We start from the raw sequence: 21,028 nt of genomic DNA, 5'->3' as shown, positions 1-21,028 counted from the left end.
CCTACTGAATACGCATATAAAAGTTTTCTTTGAGCGGGATGAAAAATGATTAAATTACTAAAATGGCTATAAAGAAATAGGGGTTGGTGATAAAAAACTAAAAATTTAGGGTTGTATGTATTTTTTAATTCCACATTATAAAAAAAATAAAAACAAAAGAATTTGTCCAAAAATTTTAAAAAAAGTTAAGGGTGAACAACCCTTATCATTTAGGGGTATGAAAAATAGATGTTAGCCGATTCTCAGACCTACTGAATACGCATATAAAATTTGGTAAAAATCGGTAAAGCCGTTTCGGAGGAGTATGGAAACAAACACTGTGACACGCAAATTTTATATATATAGATAAATCAACCCCAATGTAATAATGTAATGTAATGTATTGTAATGTAATGTAATGCAATGCCTGCATTTGCAATTTAGGGATGTGCGCATGGAACGCGCCAAATCGCATTATCACCGCCTGAATGCACTCCACACGCGTTGCTCCTTTTTGTAGCGCGTGCCGCCAGATAATTACCCCCTTGGCGTTGCACATATTGCAAACAAACTGTAATACCACCCAAACGCGTGTAATGCGATCAATTATATTGATCCGCTTTACAATCGATTAAAAACCAATCGAGCATAACACACAACATAACAAAATAAAACAGAAAAGTTTAATATAGGCAACCAAACACACCTTTTCATCCGTAAGTAAATCTTCAATATCCTGACGATGATTTTTCTCTTCGTAAGAATATCCAAGAAAAGAATTTAACGAAGATGGAGACAAGGGTGATGCAATTCCGGAATCAGTATCCGAAATCTTTCCGGGTGATATAATCCTTTGATATCCGTTGTAATTTACACTTGAACTATTATAAGGTGATGTTGTTGAAAAAGAAAATGTTTTCATTTTAATTTCACAATTTACATTTGTATCATCACAATCACTCTTCTCACACTTTTGATAATATTTCCTTGGATATGATTTACTTCCGCTTGGAATACCAGAAGTAAATTGCACTTTAGCAAAATCTTTATTAATTTTATCACTTGTATAATTTTTCTTTTTATCATGAAAGTAAACACGCGCATAATTATCATACGTTGAAGATGTTGTTGAAACTGTAGAACAAGATGATGTTGTAGAAGTGGTTAGATCACTTTTTGGCAACGTGGAAAACAAACTAAAAGTAGGTCCGTTTTCATCTTCGGAATTTGGCCGTCGTTTCACTGTTCCTGTTTTAGTCGATGGCGAATCCCAATCGAGGGAATTGTGTAATGCATCCGAAGATGTATCACTGGTTGCTTTCTTTTTTAGCGTTGCATATCTACACTTTGTATCCATTTTTATTCACTTTAAGTGAGGTTATGTTGCAGTTGTTTTAACGTGTTATCGTCACGATCAGTCGACGCTCACTAAACTGAGTCTGGATGTAGTCTATGCACCACTATGCGATGTCTAGCTCGGTCGTTTATTACCTTAATCAAAAATACTGAACCATGCCAAGGGAGAAGCGAGAGAGGAAGAGATCTATAGTTCTTTTCCCCTTCCCATTCAGATGGTGATTGCCCGTTGAATTGTATCACTACTATCACACGCTATCAGAATATCACAATAACACAATGCGATGGTCTATCCACAACTGCCACCCCCGTGTTTTTGGCGCACGCCGCACCACTTCTCCGCCCATGCACTGAAATTGTAGTGTGGTCGATCGAATGAAGCGGCCGATATTCGTTCGGTGTGTACCCACCGCCCCGGAATAACCATTCGGTATCACGCAGCATGTTGTACGCGATGAGCAATGAGTAAAGTGACACACGATTGCGAATGCAGCGGGAAATACACCCCCGACGATATTGCTCTCGCTGCCCCCACGCGCGAAAATTTACCAATTCCCTAACGCTATTTGCCGTATGACTCATTGCGCCTTAATACCTTTTCGCTTCGTGTGCGCTTCGCAGGAATAGATTTATTTCTTTTATGTGCTGGAAGAAAGTGTGTGGGAAGTGAACAGTTTTTTCGAAAATTGTAATAAACACTTTTAAGGGTAAGATTGGATTCTAAAGGAAAACCATTACTATTTGCTTAGAAAATATAGAAAAATGCAATTTTATTAAGGTTCAAGGACATGTGGGTGAAAGGGAATTACATTAATGATTGACCCACGTAAACTAGATATATCTAAGAGTGGAAGAAGAGCAAATTTCATTATTGTTTGTTATTAGGGTGTTATTGTAACAATCAAGAAAATTAGTCACGTTTTTCACAAAAAAATTTGTTGACTCATTTATTAACAAGTCATTGACATTTGAAGCAGTGTAGCAGCAATTTTCTTTTCCCCGAAAAACGTCAAAACAAAACGTACAAAAGTCATTTTAAAATTGCCTCAGGATACAATTTCATCTCCAACTTGTTTTTCTTTATATTTATTTTGTTTTGAATGATATACAGAGTGATTTAATTGCATTTTTAAGCTAATATTGCACCCAAATTTTTATTAAGCCATAATTCACAATTAAAACCGCTGGGGATTTCATCGTTTCGTTATTTTAGTACAAATTGCAATCAACCACGCATATTTTCCTCTTCCTCTATTCGTAAATGTCTTCATCTTGCGTTTCTCTTTGGTTAATCGTTTAACTTTGCACACAGAGATGATTCTTACTAAAATTTTCTCATTTCTTCTACCCTTCTTTTTCCCTTTACATTAGATGAGTAACATGAGATGATTCTTTATGTTTTTCATCACTTTAAAAGCAACAGTATGCCCCATCTTTACAGCATTAATTTTACGGTTGGTTTCACTTTCATTCCGGGCGTTTGGCTCAACACCTCCATGAAATGTAACAAAATTTTAAGAAAAAATATTAAATTTCTTTGTTTTTGAATATTTTACAATTTGTAACACTTCTATGACATGCAAGGGGTGAACTGTTGCGTCTCACTTGCAACATCAGTGTTTTCCCTTGCATTAATGTTGCAGAATAGCAGCGGGCAATTGTAGCAATCATCTTTATAATGAAAGGCAGTGAAAAGGGAGGCGAAAGGCAATAAGTCGCCACCCCTCTTGTTCGGGGACCGGGCGTGTCGAAGAAGAATATTAAAACGCTTGATTTGTGGCCACTGGCGTTTGGTCCACGGTTACACATATCATCAACATTTCAACAAGGGTGTTTTTAATACCTACATAACACCATCTCTATAATATAAAAATAAACCGCAAAATTTGTTGGTAAGCGCATAACTCAACAACGCATAGACCAAATTGGCCGGTTCTTTTTTTTTTTTAAATGTTTGTTAAAGTCCAAGGATGGTTTTTACGGCAAGAAAAATTCGAATAATTGACGGGAAAACCCGAAAGACAGGCCTTTCCTATATGATCAAAGTTGGTATTGAGATTCAATCATAGTTATAGTTAAAAAGTTGAATCCGAGGTGGCGCGCTGAAGTGCATTATTAACAATTCTTTATATAATTAATTTCTTTAAAATAAAATTGCGAATCTTATTGATCGAATTGACACATACTATGTCTAGAACAAGAGAGTAAAAACAAATTACATTTTTATTAAACACTACCGGGACGAAGTCGCCGGCAAAAGCTAGTTATATATTCAAGATGTTTTTTTTATTCTAGTGTTTGTAGTTTGTATCTGTTTGTAAATTTTTGGTCCGCACACAGTGTACCTACAACTGAGTCTGTTGCCAGTATGGATTTGCCATTAAAAGGACTAGCATGCAGCATTCCCTGGCTGCCTATGGTAACGCCTGCGATGCGCAGGCCCAAATTGCACGTGCGCGAGTTTTACGTTACGCTAGACGGCTGCCTACACCGCCACCGCCACAGGGCGTACAATACGACTACAACGTGTTCGGCCTTTTCCTGTCCCAACACCAAAATGCCCTTTATTTTCCTACCGGCGTCTGCATACTGAACAGTGGAAGCAAGACAAGAAATACAAACGTTTTTCATTTTATTTTCGGACTTTTCATTCACTTCTCTTTTGTCAAATGCATAAAACGAACTTTTGAGACTTCACAACCGTTGCCTTTTTCTTATCAGACTGGTGTTCGTTTTTTGTGTGTTATCAGCTTATCACGGTGCGATTTTGTATTCTTTGAGTTTCCTGCCACTGTTGCAGTTAAGATGAGATGAGACGCAGAGAAAGGCAAAGCGTTAAATGGGGATTAGATTGCGTACAGGAAGCCGGAAACTGGGCGTCACTGCAAACCATTGGAAGGCGCAGCAAGAGAAGAGAAGATCGTGCTATAAATCTTTTTACAAGTCAAAGTGCCTGGTAAAATGCTGAGGAGTGCAAAAAGATTAACACCTTTTAAATTAAACCAAACTGCCTACAAAAAAAAAAAAGAATTTTACGAAAAAGTATGTAAATTTAATTCAAATTTTTAGGATCTTTTAGGTTATATTCAAAAAAATAATAAATTAAAGTATAAAAAGTATTCGCCCCCGGGTGGGATCGAACCACCGACCTTTCGGTTAACAGCCGAACGCGCTGCCGATTGCGCCACGGAGGCGACGAGAACTACGTCAAAACACAATTTGTGAAAACATACAAAATGTATAAGTAAAACCCATAACAACCAACAATAAATTTATCATGATTATTACTAGTCTACGATATCACTCATCAAGCAGTATCTCATCGGGTTGTGCTGGTATTTCGATTGCGGCCATGTAAAGGCCAACACGGGACTATAAAGGACCGCGAAGGGCCGAAGGGACCGAAATGTTTCGCGCAGTGCACTTCATCAAATGTGTCCCTGGGCCTCCAACATGCACACAATTTACAATTTGCGCATAGCGCAAAACACACCCGAACATGTTCTGGCACACATTCAAACATGCAACCCTCGCTTAATACAAATTTGTAGCCAGATAGAGATGCGCGGTAAATGTCAAAAGATGGATGTGCGAAATTAGGGTCTCTCGATAGGGTTTACAAAAGATATACTCAATTACGTTCGAGAGACATGGGTCACTGTTACAAATTCATTGCCCATAACATAGAATATTCAAAAGCGGACAACAAAGATCTCATGAATCATGTAATGTCACAATATTCAACTTAATTAAACCGTAAAATCACATAACCTAACATGTAACTAACCTGTATAGTTTCCTGCGGTGTGTACTTCCGTTCGTTGCGGTCGCCCATTTTCTTCTCCGCGGCCTTAATTGCACTTGTCTCAAGTTATTGTTGGCGTAAACGTTCGAGCACACGCAATGACCAGCCATACTAATCGTTGCAAAGTTCTGCAAGCAGACATAACCACAAACGTGATAAACATAACCTTGCACATGCATAATAATAACAATGAAAAAGTTTAGAAGACATTTGATTAGTGAGTTAGTTACAGGGTTGTTTGAACATTTCGCATGCATGTAATAACGTACATGCCTTGCATGCCTATTGTAAGGGTTGCTGTTGATAACAACATGCATAACATCAACGCCGTAGGAGACACAATATACATGCATGCAGAGGAGTTGGCCGGGAAGTAATGTGTAAAGTTTTGTGCATTGCAGGCACGTATCATCCTGCTATTCGAATTTACCCTTCGAGTGTCGTGGCATGCAGTCGCGTGTTAAAGTCATCAACGCTTGCTGCCGGCATGCTAAGAACTGCGGAAAATCTACTCGTGGAAGTTCAAAGGAGTGTCCTTTTCGGAAATTATATTATCATGGTATATATTTTTGATAGAAGTATGTATGTGGGAAGAGATCAAAGGGTTTTATAATAAACTAAAAAGTTTAAAATTTTGCCGCCCCCGGGTGGGATCGAACCACCGACCTTTCGGTTAACAGCCGAACGCGCTGCCAATTGCGCCACGGAGGCTGATGAATGTCACTTTCATATAATTTTTGACAGAAATACAAAATTGAGGTTAGAATAACTAAAATTGCTAAAAACAATCGCCCCCGGGTGGGATCGAACCACCGACCTTTCGGTTAACAGCCGAACGCGCTGCCGATTGCGCCACGGAGGCTTGTGATAACAAGCAAAACATAAATAATAAAATAATAATAATAAAATACACATTAAATCAACACAATATTTAAAACAACCGTCCATTTGTCAATCCAACAAAAAATAATTTAAAAAATTCATATATTCATTGATAATATTAATAAAATCAAAGAAAAATTCAACCTATTTAAAGTAACTGCGCTCACCTCTGCCACGTGTAATGATAATTAGCAAATGTGTGCAATGAATTATGTATTCCGAAAGGAAACACTTCCAATGACGCCAATAAGAGATTAAATCACCCCTGGTGTTTCCGGACGTTTAACCACATCCTCTGCACCTTATTGCATTACAACAAACTCAACAACAAGCCACAAGCTCACAAAAAGTAGTAATTTTGTAAAAATTAACTTTACCATATGTCACATATCCTGTGCAGATGTCAAAATTGTTCAAGAATACACTTAAAGTCAAAAACTTAAATTCACAATGTACGAGTAATTACAAACGGTTTTAAAAATAATGTTTAATATTAAATTATTTATATATCACAGCATTTAACAAGGAAGACATTTTTAGATATGATATGTTTTATCGACTTATATTGTCACTCACGAAGCCGAAAATATGCCGGTCGTATCATATGCATATGAATGAATACGAATATGAATAAAACTCGTCAAAATTAATGTGTCAGCAGGTAAACGACCAAACGCGTCCAACCCTCGGGTCGCTAATCGTCACGCAATATACCGGTCACCGAAACGCACTGTTAAAACGCACCAAATGATTCATACGCACAAAGCATTTATTAGGATTAACTTTTCAACGTTACGCGTTGCATATTTTCACTAGACTGTTATGAAAGTATGTAAAACACGTATACAAAAATGTTGTTTACGTTTTTTTTGTTTGTTTGTTTTACCTGATAAGTTGTGAAGCCCGACGCGTTCGCGTGTTTGTGCGATGGCGATGCGCACGTGCGCGTTGCAGGTAGCACCGCAGCAGACTGAAGTTCTCGCAGCGAGTCGCAGGAAAGACCGGCCGGTGTCTCGCCACGTTTCCGTGTTTCCGCAAACTCGCGGAAACTGCAACGCGTTGCTCCGGTCGCAGCTGTGCACACAGTCACAGGAAAATGAGACTGCGGGAGGATAGTGGGAAGCATAAGCCGGAAAAATGAGGAAAACGTGTCTTGACTTGCCTTGCACTGATAATTACAGTGATGTCTTTACCTTTACGAAAATCCCAGCGGTTTTCAAACTCCCATGATTCCATATTTAAGGTTATGAGCACCGAAATAACCTAAAAACAAATCTACAATCAAATAAAAAGAATGCACTCTAAAACAACGATGTTTATCATTACAAATACAAAATAAATACTTATAAAGTAATTTCATGTCATCATGCACTTGTTTATCTATTATAAGATTTCTATAAACATTAATTCAGTTGAAAGTTTGTTTCGCATTCTTTACTTCACCGTCTTCGCCATCTTCAGTATCGATTACATGTGTATAACAAAATACAATCGAATAAAGCAAGAGCCAGGACGAATACACTTCGATTTTTATCCGCGTACGTGTGAATACATTCGTGTCAAAAATATATTATTACAATCTGCGCCCTAAGAAGAAATCATATCGATTTAGTATCTACCTCTTAATGAATCCTCATTTCAATAAATATAAAGCTACAAATATAAAAGATGTTCTGTACATATGATCTCTGCAATGATACATTAGTGTCCTGCAACAAACCGAAAGTGGATTACAATAGTTATACTTTGCACGACCGCCTGTTTCCACCTTTTAATGCTACAATTCGTTATTATTGAGTATTGGATGCACCTAAATGTTTAAATTTCTACGTGCACGCATCACTAATCCCTAAAAATGTACAAACGCGTATATTTAGATAATTATTGTATTATTGTGATATTAGATCATCTATCTAATGCAACATGTGACTCACAGTATTGCATTCTAATAAAATCGGGTGTTCACATTTGTTACAGTTGTACAATCACCCAAAACATTTGATCAATTGAATCCGAAGTCTCATTGACGCGCACTCTGAATTTAAAGCATTGGTTTTCTAGTTGTGTTCAATCTAATTACATATCGCAGCATATTGCAGTCTATGATGCTGTACTCAACAAATAATACTCTTTGAAAAGTAAAATATAAATGCAAACAATACAAATCAATTTTTTTTTATCAATTTTCAATGTGTTGAATAAAAAGCTTTGGTTTTAAATGTTACTCTCACATCTCTAATGATTATTATTAAAAGTGTAATAAATACTGGTGTCGCACTTGAATAAAACATAATGCTTCCTGCACAGCATCTTTTTGTGTGATATGTTTTCAACTTAATAATTGCATCAAAACAGTATAAATTTTGCTCAACTTATTACTAAGTATACCATTACGTAGGCCAATTACGTGACTACTTCTACATATTGTTGCTCCTATTCCTCTGTGCACGTAATTACAATAATAAATATTTAGGACCCATTATTTTACTTTTAACTGCACATTCAGTACCAGCGAGTACTTTTTGAGGTTATATTTAACTGGTCGATTTCGTTTGCATCGAAAATAAATGAGCAAAAAACCCAATCACAAAGTAATGATGTTTCGTGTGTAAATCACGTTTGCACAATTACGATTCCTCGACGTCATGATGCAATTGCAGCCATTGATGATCAAGCACATCCTCGGCGGAAAATCGCAAATCAGGCGCAAGTTGCAGCATGTTCTGAATGAGTCCCTTCGCCTGTGCTGACACTTCACCCCAATACTCATCCGGAAAATCATACTGACCAGACAGTATACAATCGAAAAGTTTCTCTTGGTCGTTATCTTGACTCACAAACGGTGGATATCCACAGAGGAGAATGTAAAGTATAACACCGGCAGCCCACACATCAATCTGAAATTATTTCAATGATAAAATAACAAATTTACAAAATATTCATTAGTTTGTACTTACTTTGAGTCCATATCCGCTTTCAGCGAGGATTTCAGGCGCCACGTATGTCGGTGTACCACATACAGTATACAACGGCTCCTCCACTTCGGTCGCCAGCCCAAAATCGCCTAATTTTAAAATCTTAATTCTGTCGCCATCGAAATCGACCTAAAAATAAAAACACAGCTTATTTTTTCCATTACACACCATTCAAAGAACGTGTACTTACAAATAGATTCTCGGGTTTCACATCTCGATGCACGATATTCATGCTGTGCAAATACGCAAGCGCAGATGTCAGATGTGTAATCATCAACGCCGCTTGATCCTCCGAGTATTTCTGAGCGACCGTGATCGCATCGAAAAGATCGCCACCTTTAACCAACTCCACGACAAGGAAAAGCATCGTCGGTGTGTCTTGCTGTGTCACGAAACCCATAATATTTTCATGGTTAATTTTTCGTAGAATGCGCACTTCGTTGTCAATCATATCCTCTTTACCACGACACTTTGACTTGTCGATAATCTTCAACGCAAACTCCTCTGAAGTGGTTTTATCCTTACAAATCCTAACAACTGCGAAATTCCCATCGCCAATCAACCGTCCGATTTGATACCGCTTGAGATTACTTGGCAGTGGAATATTATCATCTTTGCTCAACTTTGCCAACAGATTACCTTCGGATTCATACGTACGATTGAGTTCTTTCTTCGGCAGTTTTGGTTTCGGTCCGCTGCCATTCCTTCGGCCTGGTGTCTTCTTATACGACTGAATCGCTTTGCTTTCTTCGAATTCCAGCTCAATATCGTCGATATTAAAGCGTTCGTTGCCATAGACAAAAAATACATCATCCGCTTGAAAGTACTGACTTAATTCCGTCACATTTTGCCCGGATAATGAATAAACCTTACGCACAGCTCCCGAATCCAACTGCGCGGCGTCTGTTAACGCGCGCAGCACTTGTTCAATACTAGACGAGTTGCGTTTGTTCAACAAAAGTCGAATAATCTTACGCGGTTTGATCCCGTTGCGGATGATCGTTACTATTCGAGGACTCACAAAGTCAGGCGCGATGATTCTAGGCATAGGTGAGACATTTATCTTCTGATTCGAAACGCGTCGTGTTTTTAACATGTCCGTTTTGCTGTATTCGATCTTCTTGAATGCTTCGTTTTTACCAGCACAGATGTATTCTTTACCATCTTCTAGGTCTTCAATTGTTGAGATCTAAAATAATAAAAATGTTAGTTGAGAATATTTATGTGAATAAAACGATGTACCTTTTTGCCTTCCATTGTAAAAATACACCTTACACCACTTGGCAGTGTCACATTCTTCATTAAAACATTGGTCAGGTCAGTGGTGAGACTCTCCAGTGATTGGTAACGCTTTTTACTAATAGGCATGACAATACCAGTGAAGAACTTGTTGCCATTGTGATAAAACCGCACGCGTTTTGCTTTCTCCCGTTCGCCGGCCCGAAGCGCTGAATTCAATCGCGATGCGCTCTTTGTGAGTGTGTTGCCATCTTCAATACCGCCATTACTGCTGTTACAACTGCCGACCATCGCCGGCGAATCATTACAGTTGGGTTCACCAGCGCCGGGGTCCGAGACGAATGAATTGCAACTATTCGACGACAGACTCCTCGCACCGTTCTTGATCGGTGTCGCGCTGCGCTTCTCCGCTGGCATCTTCGCAGCGCCGTTGGTTGTCACCTTGCCGTTCTTCGCGTGCGGCTTATCCAACATATCGCTCACAATCGTATCACACATTTCAACACATTTCGTTGAGATAAACTTGGTGCATGTGCGGTAATCAACTCCAAAGTTAACAAAATTTTTATTAAAACTGACGTATTCAGTGCAACTCTTGTACTTGTCTTGCGTATTCTTCGATTTTGGGAGGCGACGTCGTCGAGCAGCACGGTAAATCCCCCCCGTGATCGCCCCTAACCTCGAAACTATCGAAAACGTCAACGACACCGGGGCCGCTGGGGGTTGTTACCCTTATTTGTTAATTTGCGTGGGCGTCGCGCTGATGTGAAGCGCAATTAACGCTGAATTATGCAGGCGGCGCAGTAATGTAGAGCATCGGGTAAAAGAACGCGTGAAACAAAACGGTGAAAATATATTTTCATTAAAACTGATTGATAAACGTCGGCGGTGTGACATGCAGTCACATCCACGCACAAATCGCACACTGTTTAATCTGATAGCTTGATAGCTGATGTGTAGTGTAAATATTTGCGCGAATGCAGTATTGCGAGTTGCATGACAACCATGAAGAGGTTAATGCTGTCCATTAGGTCCAACTGCCGCACGTATTACTGATTTGTTTAGTTATGATTCACATATCACTTTACGCAAGTGTAGATTTCGTTTATCTTTCACAATGCGGCACACAATTCGACCTGCTGGTCGAGTATAGTTTATGGTGGCGCGGCGATGGCGCAGCTGCAACGCGCTGCTCGCGACTCGCGGAATGAGTTGCGCTGCGGCCTGCGGGTTGCGGCTGTGTTGGCAAGAGACGCCGGCGAACGGTACAATTTTTTACGCATGACTCATCCTCGAGCGCATGAACTCCTCGGGCAGGGAGCGCACTCAACGCACCTACGTAATTCGTCGTCTTCAGTTTTGTTGGACTGTGCGAGCGCAATTTGTCCACAGTTAAAAAGTACTGTAAGGTTTTTGGGCTGCGCATGCGCAGCAGGAAAATGATGAAACTATACACATAAAATAAATTTGTTTAGATTTACTTGAATCAAATTCACATTCGTGTGTTTAATGTTTTACTAGTGCTCAATTAACGGTGATTAAGAGTTGCCTCTTTATTTTGCAAGTGTGCCACGCGTTCCTTCTAGAGAAAATCTTCGTTTTAAGACCGCGTGTAATTACAGATGCATTATTTCATTAATCATCCGTTAATACAACCACAAGTGGATTAAAACCAATTTAGTGTCGAACCGCTCAACTAGTCTCAACTTTCAAGTGTGCTCCGATTATATTTCTCACGTAAATCTATCAATGAGTAACGATTATCAAGAATTATTTGGTTTTATCACCAAAACTGCATCCTGCAACTTCAGATAACATGCATTTTATATCAACAATGAATAATAATGTAAATTGAATGCTGCAAATCTATAGATTTATGTTCTATCAATGAAGTGTGGTTTGATTTCCGCTAGCGAATAAAACGCTCACTTTTTTTAGGTCTTAAGTCGCTGTTTTTATTGATTATATTGAATATTCTACAACAGCAGTTAAAACACGAAGTAACTGTTCACTGTACGTGCGTTCATGTAAGTTTCTTATAAATAAATATTCAGCATGTTTCTTTTCTACTGGATACAATTATTCGGCTTCTAAACGCGGTTATTATTATATTAAACAAATCTAAACAGTTTAATTTAATTTCACATTTATTTTGCACTAATTGTAAGTAAAAATATAAAATATTCTTACACTCAGTATGAAATTCGAAGGCTTGGTATAATTTTACCTACACTTTCGTTCAATTACCGCTCAAATCCCGCTTTCAACCGGGAAAATTAATTAGTTTCGTTTTTCTTCAATGTGCTCTTCATATTTTATGACGGGGAACACATTTTACGATATTATTTGTGTTTGCATAGTTTGCGAATTATTTCAGAAGTAATTCTGTAATTGAGCGTGAAATTTACGCGCACAATGAACCGATTTGCAACCGAGATTCCGACGAAAGTTTATCGGACCTTGCAATCTCAGAAAATTGACTGTCTTTTTTGTTCAGTACTGAATACGAATAGTAAACGCAGCAAGCAAATCATCAACAGTTCTTTTGAGTTTGGTTAATATTCTCATCATAAATATCAATCATATTTTTATCGAAAAATACGATGCATATCCTATTCGGTGTGCAATCAAAAAAATTAATTCCTGCCGAATATGTTGTGTTTTAATTTTACAAGCCGATGAAAAGTTGCGTCCAGTCGAGCCGACGAAAGCATCCGCATTATTAGTGACGCACATTAGTTGCGGCTGGTAAAAATGTGCGGAATTAGATTGCGTAGCATCTGGCCTACGAACGGTCCGTCGTGCCGCGTCAAAGATAATCATACATAATTCATCTGTTTTAATGACCGCGATACAATTAACATTCTAATTGTCTATAATCGCAATAAAATTATGAGTTTCATTAAAGCATAATGAGCGCTGTAGTTTGGGCTAGTGTACCAAACGGTAACACACTGAATCAAGCAGTGTTCATTTGTGGATGTTGTGTTTTCTTTCGGAAATTTCGCGTTGAACAATCTCGTAAATAAATTGTCGAATGGTACCGCTAGCGCCATCAATGGAGAGTTTGGCGAACTATGGCGAATTTCTATCTATAACCTGCAAGAAAAACAACGTGCGTGATATTATTCGAAATTGTTGATTTTTTGCGTTAAACATGGTTCGAAAGTTAAAGTATCACGAGCAAAAATTACTCAAGAAGGTCGATTTTATCTCTTGGGAAGTTGACAATAATTTACATGAAGTTAAAGTGCTTAAGAAGTATCATGTCCAGAAACGTGAAGATTACACAAAGTAAATCAGCTATTTATTCTTGAAACAAAATTTTATTGATATTGTCTTTGCAGATATAATAAACTATCACGAGAAATAAGAGAATTGGCAAGGAAAATCAAGGAAATTGATCAGAAACATCCATTTAGGACAATTTCAAGTGCGCAATTATTAGAAAAACTCTTTTTGCTTGGCCTAATCCCAACAAAATGGGATTTGAGTCTTGCAGAAAAAGTCACAGCTTCCTGCTTTTGCAGAAGAAGACTTGCAGTTGTTATGGTTCGAAGTAAGATAATTCTGATCATTTAAATCAAAAATGATGTATAAATTTGCTCATTTTTAGATAAAATGTCTGAGAATATTAAGGGAGCAACTAAATTAATAGAAATGGGCCATGTGAGAATTGGACCAGAGCTAGTCAAAGACCCAGCATTTCTTGTCTCTAGAACGTTGGAAGACTTTGTCACTTGGGTTGACAGTTCAAAGATAAAACAACATGTTATGGAGTACAATGGGCTTGTAAGTAGATTAATTCACTGTCATTACCTCTATTTTATTGGAGAGTTTATTTTCTTCAATGATAAGCATTTATTTTTACTTGTTATCTAATATTTCTTATCTTTTACAGAGAGATGACTTTATATTGTAAGGCAATAATCTAGAATTAGTTTATTATAAGTTTATAAATTGTGAAATAAAGTGATTTCCTTTGTTTACAACGATTTCAATGATTTAAGTTCATATTTTAGTAAAAGTGTGTCAGTGAAACAACTTGAAACTTCTAACCTCAAAGTAATTGCAAAGGTTTCACTTTGCTTTTTGGTTGCCAACTAAACAAAAGATACCTGCATGTTTAAATCAATTAAATGTACTCTAGTATATAATTATTTTTATTAGTGAAATAAAACTTTGGAAACTGCTGAGTAATCATAATTATTAGTGAATATTAAAAGGTGGATCTGTAGTAGCAGTGTATAAAGCTACAAATAGTTTTGAAGAGTCAGTAAATATGAGGGTTGGTATTTTGAACAGTTTTAAACGGCAATTTTCGACTTCAAGATGCTTATCAAGTGTAAAACCACAAATTTGTATTGTTGGTGCTGGGCCAGCAGGATTCTATGCAGCTCAGCATATTGTCAAGCATATTCCTGACGCGCAAGTTGATATTTATGAAAGACTACCGGTGCCCTTCGGATTAGTGAGGTAATTATATTCTTTAAACAAATTGATTTAACATTATTCGGAAACTTGATGAAAATGTAATAAAAGTTGTAACCTTAGTTCCACTAATGACTTACTTTCGTGAGGGCGCCACCATCCAATCAACTCAAATTTGTTGGGTTGTTTTGCCTTATAATTATTTAAAAATCTAATACTTTGTGTTATATTGTAGATTTGGTGTAGCACCTGATCATCCCGAAGTAAAAAATGTGATCCACACATTTACGAAAACAGCTGAACAGAAAAACGTTCGATTCCTTGGTAATATAAACTTGGGTACAGATGTCTCAGTGAAAGAACTTCAAAATGCGTATCATTCTGTACTCCTAGTGCGTAAATATTTACAATTTAATATGAAGTATACTATATGTTGGATGTAATTTATGTTTAGACTTATGGAGCTGATGAAAATCGACGATTAAACATTCCTGGTGAGAACCTAGACAATGTCCTTTCAGCGAGGAATGTCGTAGGATGGTATAATGGCACTCCGTGGGATAAGAATTTAAAAATTGATTTATCTGGAGATACTGCAGCTATTATTGGGCAAGGCAATGTTGCTATGGATGTTGCCAGAATTTTACTTACACCAATTGATGAGCTTAAAGTGAGAGAAATTGAATTTTAACTGATTCAACAACATATGTTATACTTTTTATATTATTACAGAGTACGGATATAACTCAATATGCTTTGGAACAAATTGCCGCGTCCAGAATTAAAATGGTTCACTTAATTGGTCGCCGTGGACCGCTTCAAGCCGCTTTTACCATTAAAGAACTGCGTGAAATGTTGAAACTAAATGGACTTAACACAAGTTTCAACCGAGATGATTTCTTTGGTATTGATAAACTTGTCCATTCATTGCCAAGGCCGAAAAAACGTATCACTGAACTAATGCTAAACTCAATAGATGTGAAAAAACCCGGCGCTACGAAAGACTTTGTATTAAACTTTCTTCGGTCTCCAGTTGAGTTTCTGCCCAAGGCGGGACAATCCGAACGTTCGCAAGTCGGGTGTGTGAAACTTGCTATTAACATACTACGCGGTGAAGATTATACCAAAGAAGTGGCCATAGCGACATCGCAAATTGAGACTTTGGATTGCGATCTGGCAATTACAAGCATTGGCTACAAATCTGTACAAGCCGACAATGAAATACCATTTGATCAGAAGAAGGGTGTTGTCATTAATTCAAATTATAAAGTTGTTGATAATTTCTATGCTTCGGGATGGTTGGCTACTGGTCCAACGGGAGTAATATTAACAACAATGAGCAATGCATTTGCTACAGCAGATGTGATGACGAAAGAAATTAATAGTGCAATTGATAAGTTACCTTTGAAGCCAGGTTTTGAAGTGATTGAGCATGCATTAAAAGCGAGGAATGTTCAAATGGTTACATGGAAAGATTGGGAGAAGATAGATGAGTATGAACAGCAAGAAGGCAAGAAAGTTGGAAAACCCAGGGAGAAGATTGTTGATATTCAGGAGATGTTAAAAATTGCTGCATAAATATATATTTTTTATGATTAAAGTCGAATCCTAAAATATCATACTAAATTCACTTCAAAATCCGATAAATGTAATGCGTTCTAGGAAAAGTAGAGTATTTGAGTGTTTTTGAAATAAGATATTTAATTTAATTAAGATATGCGATTGCGCAATTACATATTGTTTCAACATTGAGCTTTGATCATAAGTAGATAATATTTGTTTGATAATGATTATAAATTGACGTGGTGCGTTAGAATCAAGTGAGTTTTGCTTTTTAGTTTATTGAATTGGTTATATTGTATAGAAATTACGTATTTGTAAATGAAAGTAAGTAAGTAAGAAAGCAAATCTAACACTATATTATTAATTGTAATTGTATTGCGAAATGTTCTCTTTTCCGAATCTACAAGAATCTCAAATATCTGTTTTAGAATGAATCCATCCAAGTTGCTTAATTTTGGAATATTAAATCAATATGCTAACTCAAACTATGATATTAATTGCGCAATTTGTACAGAATGCAAGAATTGGTTGACTGGAGAGATATTTCTGTATTCGGATCAAACATATTGCGAAATATGTTCTATACTACAACACAATGACTCTCGACGTGATATTGCCTTAGAAAGTGTGCTAAACCAATTTCTTTTTCCATGCAAGTATTATGATTGTGACTACATCTTGAAGAGGAGCCAAGTTGATGAACATACAAGAAATTGCAAACATAGGCAATTTGATTGCAATTTCTGCAATATGGAAGGTATCAGTTTAAATAAATATGAAGACCATCTCAAAAGCAACCACAAGGATAAAATAATCGACCTGGACAAGCCAATTTTAAAACATACGCTGGACGCAGCAACTAAAAATGAAATTTTAATTGCTTGCCTGAACCAACATACTTTTCTAATTCACATTAAACGAGACGAATCTAAATTAAGTGTGAATATTGCACGTATTGAAACATATGTTGACTCAAATATAAATAATAACTTTACAGTTGGTTACAAAAACGATGAACTAAAACACAAGCAGTTCACAGTGCTGTCCGCCATTAGGTATAATTCAAATCCTAACATTGATATTGACGTTCCGCAGAATGGAAATCTTTTGTTAAACATTTCTTTATGTGGGTTTGAAAAAGTGCTCCAATTGCCAGAGTGTCCAATTTGCAATTATGAGTTAAAGTTAAAAATCTATCAATGTTCAAATGGACATAACGTGTGCAATGGATGTGGGAAGAAATTGAACATATGTGCAATATGTCGAGACACCTTGAGTGTTGTAAACCTGCGTTACTTATTTCCAAGTACATTATTAATGTTATGTACAAACTATGAGAATGGCTGTCTGAAAATTGGCAATGTAGATGATTTAGATGAACACATCAAGAATTGCCTTTATGCCCCTATAAAATGTATTGAGTGCCAGCAGGAATGTTCGAGACGTAATATTTTAACACATTTTAAAGAAAAGCACACAGTCTACAGAAACTATGTTCCTTTACTCGTATTGATAAAAGAAGTATTTGTTTCAAATTATCATATATATTATTCTTTTAAAAATCAATTATTTACAGTTAATTTTAAAACTACTGGAAGTGGTAATAAGCTGAAAATATGTTTCACGGTGCGATTATTATACAATGAAAATATTGACGTAGCTGCAAGATACAGATATGAAATTCATATAGAACAGAGTTATTTTAGTAAACCTATTTATACAATGAAAGGAGTATGTCAAGTCGAAAGTGATAAAGATACATCATCATGGATTTATTACAAACTATGTCCTATAAAATTTAACAAAAATAATGAATCATATTTTAGGTTTATGTTTGTATTTGTAGATGAAAATGATAACATGTAAAATGAATTGTAATAACACTATATTGTATGTAATTATAAAACCTATTATATTCTATCTAATTATATGTAACACTAGTACTTGAAATTTGAGTAGTTTAATCACGTTTAATCATAGCAGTAACGCTTGTGCGGCTAATAGGTATAATTTTAAACTGTGTTTTGACACTTATATAATTTTATAAAACAAACAAAAATGTCAAATTCATTTAAAATGTCAAAAGCCTTCAATAAAAATGCAAAACGCGGACAATGTAATGTTTTTGGGAATGCAGATATGGAATTTTATAACTTACCCTGTTTTGTAGAATGGAACTACTCCAGAGCCAGTTTTCAAAGGTGAAATTTATACCCGTCGCAATTATTTCGAAGATGGACGTCGCAAAATCGATTTCGTTCTTGTCTCCAGTATCATCAAACTACCCTCAGAACTGGATACTCTTACCTTTTTTATGACGGAGTTAATCAAATCAGGAATTCAATATGAAATATCACCGGGAGACGTAATTTGCAATTTCTAGTTTTAAGATATAAATTAAATGATATTCAATCCCCAATAGGCTGCACCAAATTTGGTTTTCATCAAACTACATTGTCCCAGGCATGTTTTGGAAGAATACGCCAATTATCAACACTTTATTTTTGATTATAAAAACCCACGGATCCTACGCCGACGAAATTGCTTCTTTCCTTGGAGTATTTTCCACAATGTCACAACGGAGATTTGAACTGATGATCCGTCCTACAATCGGGCGTTGTAAGCATTTTCAAAAGTTACATATTCACAGCTCAATTAAAAGTTTTTTTTTTCATTTTTATAGCGGTAGTTTGTCGAGTAACAAAGTACGACACATCACCAGTTGGGAACGGTCGTTATTAGGGTGGGGGTTGGTGGTTGGGTAAGCTACAGCCACGAAGTATAGATAAAAGGAGTCCGAACGGTGTAGGCTTTTTCGTCGTAGTCATGGTTCACAATTATATACAAAGCTAATAGTTCACCTTTCTGCCACTGGGTGCGCTTGAATCACTAGTGAATCGATGTACGTTGGTTCGTGTTCATAGCAACATTGAGACAATTTGTTTACATGACGTTCGTGTGTTTAGATACTTCGTGATTATTATTACACATGAACACGTGCTGGATTGTGAATGTTTAATTGAATTCAATTAAATTTACAAATACATTTTTAACTTTTATATGTATGTATACATTAATTTGAATTGGAACGTGATAGTATTATTTTTTTGAACTAATTTATTTATTGAAAATTAGTAGTGTTGAAAACATGGGAAGGTGTTGTGCAATTCCAGGATGTTTTAGTGGCCGAAAGACTAGTGAGAAGGTAGAAAAAGTAGTTTTATTCAAAGCACCAAAGGTGAGTAATATCTTTGAAAAATATGTGTTATAAACAATTAATTTATAACTAATAGCCCTAAGATTTAAAAATATGTTGTAATCTCATGTATCTTGTGTAATTTTTATATTAATTCTTACAGACTCCGGAGGGAGTAGTAAAAAAAAGACATTGGAGCGCTCTGCTACAACATGAAAATTACTTAAAACCTAATCTAAAAATGGCTTATAAATTGACTCCTCACCATCTTAATCCCGAGGGCTACCAAAAGATGAGTGTTCCATTAGCTACAGAGGTATGTGCATGAATGTATGTGATGTAATATATGTGAATGTATGATTTACAATAAAGTACTTACCAAATAAACCTTGATAACTCAATATTTTAATCAATTTGTTATAGCTATTCTCTGAGTCTGTCTCAAATGCGATGAAGGTATTGAAAGATGAACCCAATTCTAGTGAATTACATGACTGTGGCAGTACAATAACTTTTATCGAGAAAGTAAATAAATTAATTAAAGCTATGTCATCTAGAACTCCCGCTGATGCTTTAAGACCAGTTGATGATAATGTTTCGAGAAAGGTACCCTAAATATTCTTCAAACGAATTTGTTGGATTATTTGAAATTTGTTATTAATAACTCGCCATAACTTCTTACTTTTTGATAGGCTATTGTTGACTTTGACACTTTCGTAAGAAATTGGGAGATCATAGGTAAAGAAAAAATAGAAGAAGCTAAACGAAGGAAAAAAGTTGGTGAGTCAATGGACGTAGAGAAGCTGAAAAGCTTCTATTTAGCAATAACAACTAGTACCCTGACTGGACTAAAAATTTCGCTAGGATCTACGATAGAATTAATAAATTTTTTTACATCACGAATGTAATTACGATTATGTAATGACCTCTCGATTAACCCAAGATATGCTTGAAGTGAGTTGTTGTGCATTTTTCGTTACTGTTTCACTAATAAGTTTAAAAGTAACTCTTAAGAAAATTTGTCTTTTTCATTATAATTGTGATTAATTCTAATCATTTAATAACGCAATTATATAATTTTAGAAATTTTTTGGAATTGCTAGAAGTGCGTGTGGGTCCAACGACCATCCTGACCCAATTTTATTTTCACAAGTGTTCCGATTGCTCTGTTCCTATTCATTGGCAACACCTCCAAAAGGATCCAATGTGACTGCAGGAGAGTTGTTATGTTCCCTAATGCAGACTAGGGAATCATTTGAAGCAAGTAATACAAATAAGGACAACTGGAGCAAGAAAATTGATGCAATAATTGAAAATGCATCTGGAAACCTTAACAATACAGACGGAAATACCAGCGATGACAATGACAATGGAGTATTATTAAGCTCGGTGGACCATGATTATGACATTGCACAAAATAGCCACTATGTCATTTCCTATATTGCGGGATATATAGCCCGTAAAATAAGTAGATTTTCCAAATGCTTCGATTGCACGAAAGCTATGCACACAAGAACAGTGAAGGCTCAGGACAAATATATAACATATATGGACAAAGGGGCGTTAATTTATCCAAGTGAATCGTTGTTTCATTTAATTTCA

At 36.4% G+C, this 21,028-nt stretch overlaps 3 protein-coding genes, 1 long non-coding RNA gene and 3 other non-coding genes across 7 annotated transcripts; 3 read left to right on the top strand and 4 right to left on the bottom strand.

Annotated features, from left to right (window-relative positions):
- Positions 1–4,456: 4,456 nt before the first annotated feature.
- TRNAN-GUU (transfer RNA asparagine (anticodon GUU)) lies at positions 4,457–4,529 on the bottom strand. Its single transcript has one exon. It is a non-coding gene; the product is annotated as a tRNA-Asn (tRNA).
- Positions 4,530–5,778: 1,249 nt separating this feature from the next.
- On the bottom strand, positions 5,779–5,851 carry TRNAN-GUU (transfer RNA asparagine (anticodon GUU)). The gene has a single exon. It is a non-coding gene; the product is annotated as a tRNA-Asn (tRNA).
- Positions 5,852–5,929: 78 nt separating this feature from the next.
- On the bottom strand, positions 5,930–6,002 carry TRNAN-GUU (transfer RNA asparagine (anticodon GUU)). Its single transcript has one exon. It is a non-coding gene; the product is annotated as a tRNA-Asn (tRNA).
- A 1,320-nt stretch (positions 6,003–7,322) lies between these two features.
- On the bottom strand, positions 7,323–11,476 carry LOC135800124 (serine/threonine-protein kinase GL21140). Its single transcript, XM_065313262.1, has 4 exons — positions 10,240–11,476; positions 9,188–10,186; positions 8,980–9,126; positions 7,323–8,919 (listed from the first exon to the last, which is right to left on the bottom strand). Exons 1-4 carry the CDS (start codon positions 10,732–10,734, stop codon positions 8,650–8,652), a joined length of 1,911 nt encoding a protein of 636 aa, XP_065169334.1. The 5' UTR covers positions 10,735–11,476; the 3' UTR covers positions 7,323–8,649.
- A 1,692-nt stretch (positions 11,477–13,168) lies between these two features.
- Positions 13,169–14,228, top strand: LOC135800126 (U3 small nucleolar ribonucleoprotein protein IMP3). The gene is made up of 4 exons (XM_065313264.1): positions 13,169–13,530; positions 13,584–13,795; positions 13,853–14,028; positions 14,138–14,228. The coding sequence occupies exons 1-4, from the start codon at positions 13,394–13,396 to the stop codon at positions 14,156–14,158; spliced, it is 546 nt and encodes a 181-aa protein (XP_065169336.1). The 5' UTR covers positions 13,169–13,393; the 3' UTR covers positions 14,159–14,228.
- Positions 14,229–14,361: 133 nt separating this feature from the next.
- dare (NADPH:adrenodoxin oxidoreductase, mitochondrial) lies at positions 14,362–16,267 on the top strand. Its single transcript, XM_065313263.1, has 4 exons — positions 14,362–14,712; positions 14,903–15,059; positions 15,122–15,337; positions 15,400–16,267. The coding sequence occupies exons 1-4, from the start codon at positions 14,519–14,521 to the stop codon at positions 16,243–16,245; spliced, it is 1,413 nt and encodes a 470-aa protein (XP_065169335.1). The 5' UTR covers positions 14,362–14,518; the 3' UTR covers positions 16,246–16,267.
- A 301-nt stretch (positions 16,268–16,568) lies between these two features.
- Positions 16,569–19,421, top strand: LOC135800128 (uncharacterized). Its single transcript, XR_010550110.1, has 4 exons — positions 16,569–18,346; positions 18,401–18,595; positions 18,653–18,849; positions 18,914–19,421. It is a non-coding gene; the product is annotated as an uncharacterized lncRNA (long non-coding RNA).
- The last annotated feature ends 1,607 nt before the right edge of the window (positions 19,422–21,028 follow it).

The sequence above is a fragment of the Atheta coriaria genome, unplaced genomic scaffold, assembly GCF_025399875.1.
Source record: "Atheta coriaria isolate IRGN ID8LTWV9N9 unplaced genomic scaffold, Caltech_Dcor_3.1 hic_scaffold_10_pilon, whole genome shotgun sequence".
Classification (NCBI taxonomy): Eukaryota; Metazoa; Arthropoda; class Insecta; order Coleoptera; family Staphylinidae; genus Dalotia; species Dalotia coriaria.
This window is presented reverse-complemented; position numbering and strand designations above follow the sequence as displayed.